This window comes from Glycine max, chromosome 5 (assembly GCF_000004515.6).
Source record: "Glycine max cultivar Williams 82 chromosome 5, Glycine_max_v4.0, whole genome shotgun sequence".
NCBI lineage: Eukaryota > Viridiplantae > Streptophyta > Magnoliopsida > Fabales > Fabaceae > Glycine > Glycine max.
The window spans coordinates 38,230,910-38,238,138 of NC_038241.2; the positions used below are offsets into that span (position 1 = coordinate 38,230,910).

Here is a 7,229-nt window from a genome sequence, read left to right on the forward strand (position 1 = left end):
TTGAATCTATTATATCGTGAATTGACGACTATTTTTTTAGTGAAATTGTCGATTTAATTATAAATTCAACTAGTTGAATATATATTCACGATTCAATTAAGAAATGTCATCTATCTTCTAATCCAATTTTTTAAACAATGGCACAGTAAAATAAAAACTGAAAAAAAAATATTGATGGAAGTTAATTAAGTACTACTTTTGGCTAATTTGACTTTGCATACATATTTCATTATCTATGTACTACACTTCAGAAGAAAAAAAAACTCATGTAGTAGCTTCTTTCAAATAACCATTAAAGTCGGCTCAATGGTCAAAAGTTAGAGTAGCATGTATGAAATTATAGATTTAAATCTCAGTAGTGTGACTATTATAAAAAACATTTTTCAAAGAATAATACTTATATCTGGTTCGCTTCATTAATTTGATTTTTCAGTGAGAGTTATAAATATCTTTATCGTATCCTAAACTATTTAAGAAACAAAAAATTGGATAAAAATATAAAAAGAAAATGTTAACAATGTACTCCTTTCTCTCATTTTACGTGTCACTAGCTAGCTTTTGGAATATTTCTTTATCTTAAATTATATGTCAGTATTAAGAAATTATTATTAATATATATGGAACAATATCCTTTTTAGTCAAATGAAATAAATAAATGTAAGAAATACAGTTACAATTGTACAATGTAATAAAATCATTTATGGAATAAATGTATTTAATCCAAATGAATTAAATATTTTATTATGAGAATCAATATAAATAATCATTTTTGTAAGGGAGCATTGATGACAAATTAAATGATGAGATGGTGGAAAGACTCACCAGTACACTATTTATTTATGATTAAAAATTATTAAAAATATAAAACTCCTTAATGATAAAGATGGTCTAAGTTGATCAATGCTACTATTAAATTAGAGCCAAAAAAAATAATAATTTACGCGTTTTTTCGAAGCAATTTAGGCGTGTATTTACTTCTAATATTTTTATAAGATTGCTTTATATGTCTTTAATTGGTTTATGACATCGTTGACATTTAAACCAATTTGACCAGAATTGCGATGACAGCACAGTTGATCGTTGCAGCCGAGTGTAGAAATCTAAAATAAACAGAAAAAATCCTAAAAGTAAAATATACAACAAGCCATTTTAAATATGTGAAAATTATAAATTTTGATCGAAAATTAATGCAACTTTATGGAAAGTAATAATTATTAATTTAAAATGAACAGAAGACCAGACCCTTGACAACCCGCGTGTTTTTATATATATAAAAAATAATAAGTTAAAAAAAATGATAACACTTTTAATCCTTTTCTAAAAGAACCTTTTTGGTTGAAGAGAAGAAATTATAATTCAAGAAAGAAATTTTTATAAAAATAACTTGGATGTCACAATTTTTTTTCTCTATTTTAATTCAAATATTTCTTTTTACTTTTCTTTATTTTTTTTCTCTTTCACGTTTATATGAAATTTATATGAAAGTATGAATAAAAGAAAAACAAGGACTAGAAATGAAAGTAAATTTGGAGAGAATAGCAAAAAGATGTTGAAAGACATAAAAAGTGGTGTCAAATAGTATATGTTATTTTGAGAAAAAAAAAAATTCCCCAAATCGCACCCCGGCCCCCGTTTATATTCTTTCTTCCCTCTCTCTCTTACCCCACAAATCTCAGTCTCTCACTTACCCAATGGGTAGAACTCCTTACTGTGACAAAGAGCAAATAAGCAAAAAAGGACCTTGGTCCAAAGAGGAAGATGAATTCCTCATCAACTAGATCAACCTTCATGGCGAAGGCAATTGGAAATCCATTCCCAAAGCAGCAGGTATTGGAGTTTTAGATTTTACAATTATACTTTTTTATTGTTCTTTGATCAGAATTAAAATTTCATTTTGATGACTTATGTTGTAAATTAAAGTTTACATAGATCAGTGTAGATTACTATGATAAAACTTCAATTCTGATGGAAAAAGTTCCAATAACATTTATGAAAGTGCATCCAGGTTTTGTCTTGAATTCTCTCACTAGCTAGGTGAATTTTGAATGCACCTTTTCATGCACAAATATATATATATATATATATATATATATATATATATATATATATATATATATATATATATATATATATATATATATATGTATGTATATAGTTCTAATTAACTAATGAATTGATTATGTGCACAGGCTTGCTTCGATGTGGCAAAAGTTGCAGACTCAGATGGACGAATTACCAGAGACCCGATGTCAAGAAAGGGAAATTCACTGAAGAAGAATCTAACCTCATCATTCACCTCCATAGCTTACTTGGAAACAAGAATGAACACAAACCAAGTTCTCTGTATTTCCATCTACTAAATAATTGTTTAATTTTATCAATTCTACGAGAAATTAAAGTCGACAAAAATAATTTGCAAAAGACTTGTATGTGTGTAGATTTTCAAAAGCTTTTGGTGTGAGCATGAAATTAATTTAGTGTTAACATGACTTGAGTTACTCAAATTTAATTGAAGAAATAGTGTAAACCAAACTATGCTTGAGTTAGATTAACATAACACTCACCATTAAATGATTTTATATATATGATTCTTCTACTTATTAAGGTTTTGAAAGAGAAATTCTGAAATGCGTTGATGATGTTTTGTGCATGTCATTAATTAATTATGATTTCCCAGATGGTCTCAAATGGCTAGAAGTTTACCCGGAAGAACAGATAACAAGATCAAGAACTACTGGAAAAGCCACCTCAAGCGTTACCTCACTGCCCTAGGAATCGACCCTGTAACCCATAAACCATTCAAGGACGCCACCACAACTCCACCAACTAATAATTCTCAAGTGTCTATGGTAACCACCACAAGCAAGAATGGAACTAACAACACCGATAGCAATATCCCCCGCATCTATTATTTTAATGTCTTTCTCAATTCAAAGGTGCAAATTAGCGCTGATCATGATTGTTCAGCTGATGGTGCAGACTCAAATGGCAGCAGTGGTGTTACCATAGAGGAAGCTTCTCCTCAAGTCAACTTGGAGCTTTCCATTGCTCCACCCTCTCAGCCTGAAGATGCTTCCATGAAAGAAACCCTGAATGGTTGAAACCACAGGAGTAACAAGAAGTGCATGTTTTGCCAGCAACAAATGGAAATGTTAATGAGTCAATGTGTGTGCCTGTGGTGCAATGTAGGGTTGCAAAGTAACCCAACTTGTTTCTGCAAAAACTAAGGGTTTTGATACTATGCTACTATAGTTACTCCACCTACTTGTAACAATGATTGGTTGTAGAATTTTAAATTTTAGACACTCCAATGATATTCTTCTTTTGTTTTTATGTCTGTCACATTAAATATTTATTATATTTTTCATATTTTTTTTCTCCTTAAGAGTAACACATGAAATGTCTAAGAAACATTTTTCTTTAATTAGGAATTTTCAGATGATTTTGGTTTCAATGAAATGTTGAAAAACTTCATTTATTTTAAATGTTAATGTTATATCAATTACAAGTGCTTATAATGAACAATTTCAATATGAGCAATGACTGACTGACCAACTAGTCTTAAGCGTACGATTTTGGCGTACGAAATTTGGTGCTTTCGTTTTAATACACTGTTGCGCATGCTGATTGTGTAAGGGTTTCTTCTTTGCCCTGGTACATCAATTTCTTTAGTTGTTAATGGTGAAGATATAAAACAATACAGAATCTTCGCCTTAATAGTTTTAATAAACTTTTCTCTTTGTCTTGGTCGCGAATTTACATTTTTTTTTTAATGTTGCACACACATTTAAACATGTTATTTTTATTTGACATGTTCAATAGAGAAAGTGTTGCTAGTAAAGATCTACAATAAATTTCTCACGCGTTCAATTTTAAGCACTCTTTATTAATTGTTTTGTATAATAAGCAAATCTTTATTGTTACACATTAAAGAATATAATGCGAACTTGGGTTTTTGAACACAAAGCAAACAAAATTCAATTTTTATTATAATGGTTAAATGTAACCTTATAATTTTTTTCAATTTTTTATATATCAAACATTATTAACGAGGGTAACTTGAATAGAAGAATGGCAGAATTATACATCCCCTGCACAATAACATGGGTCTAATACAATCAAGGGAATATAAAATATCAATATGAGAAAACTAAACCAACTTTGACAACAAGTTAATTTTGTATCCACTCTTTGTTGTATGTATATGGAGAAGGTGAAATGTGAAAATATTGAAGAATATGGAAAGGCCTGCATCACTGTCTTTACTCTTTATGGTATGGGTGCGGTCCTCAGAAACTCATTACTGCTAGATCTTCAGTTCATATAGGCGCAGTCCCTGTAGCAGAGATGGAAGCATCAGCTTTGCTAGTTGCCATCAAATGGATCGTCGATAAAGATCTCAGCAATGTTATCTTCGAAATTGACCGCAAGCACGTGCATGATTTGCTCCATTCCATCAACTATAGGGCTCATCTTGACTTCTTGTAAACATCATCTTAGTCTTATAAACAACTCTTTAGTGAGTTTGATCCACAAACAAATCAAGTCTCTCATTCTATTGCAAGGATGGATTTCTTGATGATTCTATACTAGTCCGCAAACTTATTAATGAAATGATATGAATTCTTTTGCAATAAAAAACTAAATAATAAATGTATAGTTACAACCATACAATATATATTTAGTCATTTACAGAAAATTATTGACTTTAATTAAATAAGTTTGTTTTATCTGTAATACGATTAAATATTTTATAAAGGAAAAAAATTAGATGAAGTTAGTGTTATTCTCTAATTTGAATTGAAATTTAACTTCAATATTCTACAATAGCATTTAATAGAAATTTTTTTATTGCATGGATTACTTTAATTCTAATTTTTTAACAATAACAAAATATCTATAAAACTATATTTAAGTTGCCTTTTTTTTTATTAAAAAAAGTGTATAATCTTAAATGATAAGTAAAATAAAATGAATTATTATTTACACGTAGGATAGAGTGTGACAATATCAGAAAGGAATATGGTTATGCATGCATGTATGTCTTGCAACCACCTAAAATATCAGAAAGTGAACTGGAAAATGAGTGAGAAGGGCGTGCGTGATTGAAGAGAAAAGAGAAGAGTTTGGTGAAGGGTGAAGCCTCTAGGAGCAGCAGCAGACACAACACATAACAGAATATGTGGGTGTTGGGTTTATGGTGTGAATCAAACAATTTTATCCTTTATTACATAAACAAAAAGAATCACAACAATTTGTTACAGTCACGTTCAACTGCTTCATCGCAAAGTACAAACACGTTAAAACAAAACACGTTCTAAAGGAAGGGCTGATTGACCAACTTGATGCAAAATTACAAATTACTGTTCAAAAGTGGTCATTTTGAAAATAGTTATTTTTATTTATCACATTAGCACAAGCTTCGCTACTAAAGTTGGCGACTTTGAAAATATTTGGAGTAGTTTTTAACAGATTTTATATGGATATGTTTGAATTAGTGTACTATATTCATTCTATATATATGGTCGTGTCTCAAATGAAGTGCATCAATAAGTGTTCCAGAAGGTTTAGGAGTAAAGAAAAGCCCACGTGATTCCCCTAACTATTTCGTTTTCATCTCCACGTGAGCCTTCCAAGTTTGGAACTCTACTACTACTATGTGTTAGATTCGCCTCTTAATTATCAATTTGGTTTTTAAATTAAAAAAAAATCAATTTAATTATTAAATTCTTAAAAATAAATTAATTTGATTTTCAAATTTTTAAGAATTTGATGATGAAATTGAACAATTTAAAATAATTTTAAGGATAAATTAATTCATTTTAAAAAACTTAAGAATCAAATTAAACTTTCTAAAAAAATTAAAACATCAAATTAAACCATTTAAAATAATTTGAAAAACCAAATTGATTATTAAAACTAGTTTGACCCATGTCATGGCAATTCTTAACTCTATGTTTATGATTTGTCATCTTTAGCTTATGTCTCGGCTGTAGCTGCTCCTACATTTCTTAAGATACATATTAATTGATAATTAGTAATTATTAGTATATTAAGCAAATAAACCTATTAAGCTAGCTCAATTCATAGTGTTTATTCCATCTAAATGACACATTTGTACTTACATTTAAATCCAATTCTTTCTACAAATTTCTTTACAATTAGAAGAGACAAGAATGAATAAAAAAGTTTCAAAAGAATAAAAAAAGAATAGACAACAGAATAAAAAGATGTCTCGAATAAGATGAATGGTGTCTTAGATAGAAACAAAACGAGTTATAAAAAATATTTTAAAATTGCAACTTATTAGGGGAAAAAAAACATTTCCCCCTTGTTAATTTGTGTTTTAATTGTAATCCCTAAAATGATAGGTAGAGAGTTATTAATAATGTGGTTGAGTTTTAAAAAAAAAGGTATAAATCTTAATTCAGTTTAACCTTGGATTAGATTAGTTCATTGCCCTAATTTTTTATTCTTTTATTTAGACTATATTTGTTATATGAAGTTAACCTTATCTAACTCAATTTATTAAGTAATATACAAACTCCATGTTACTTAAGTTTGATTCTTATAGGTAAAAAATTCCTTATGTTTAAAAAAAGTTATTGAAGACATTTGCGATAATTTCATCAAGTTATAATTATTATTACATGATATTACTAGAACATGATACTAAGTTTCCAATATTATATAAATATTTCTAACACATGTTTTTTAAGTACTTCTCTATTATTGGCTAAATTTTTATAAAAATCATTTTTAGGCTTTACTTATTATTTAATGAGTTTTTCTCCTATTTTAACTAATAATAAAGTATATGTTAAAAAAGTATTTGAGCATGTTATAGATTGACTTATATAATTTTTAACATAGTTGTCAAGGATTAATTAAAAACTTACTCCATAGAAAAAGGATCACAAATCTACGTGTGTAAAGCTTAAGTTGCTTCACTCGACATGAGGTCTTACGAATCCAAGGAGTTAAAATTTCCTTTAAATTAGTGAGAATCTTAACCGAACATTTTTCATTTTTAAGGGAGTTAAAATTTACCCCATCATTCACTCTGTGGAAAATCTTACCTTTTAAGTTTAAAATTTCCTCCATTAAGTCCTATTAGCATACCAAATACATCCTTGGTTTAGAATTTTTTTTAAATGACGAATAATCAGTTTTCATAATTTTGAACTGCTTTGAATCCAGGCATTCGTAGCAACCAACAAGATAATAAA

General features: G+C 28.6%; 1 protein-coding gene across 1 annotated transcript; it reads left to right on the plus strand.

Moving 5' to 3' along the window:
- The first annotated feature begins 1,621 nt into the window (after window positions 1–1,621).
- LOC100789710 (myb-related protein 330) lies at window positions 1,622–3,311 on the plus strand. Its single transcript, XM_014776096.3, has 2 exons — window positions 1,622–1,827; window positions 2,190–3,311. The coding sequence occupies exon 2, from the start codon at window positions 2,688–2,690 to the stop codon at window positions 3,099–3,101; it is 414 nt and encodes a 137-aa protein (XP_014631582.1). The 5' UTR covers window positions 1,622–1,827; window positions 2,190–2,687; the 3' UTR covers window positions 3,102–3,311.
- The last annotated feature ends 3,918 nt before the right edge of the window (window positions 3,312–7,229 follow it).

What these genes read in the sequence shown, in the direction of transcription:
- LOC100789710 (XM_014776096.3), top strand. Translation starts at nt 2,688, where the DNA reads ATGGCTAGAAGTTTACCCGGAAGAACAGATAACAAGATCAAGAACTAC.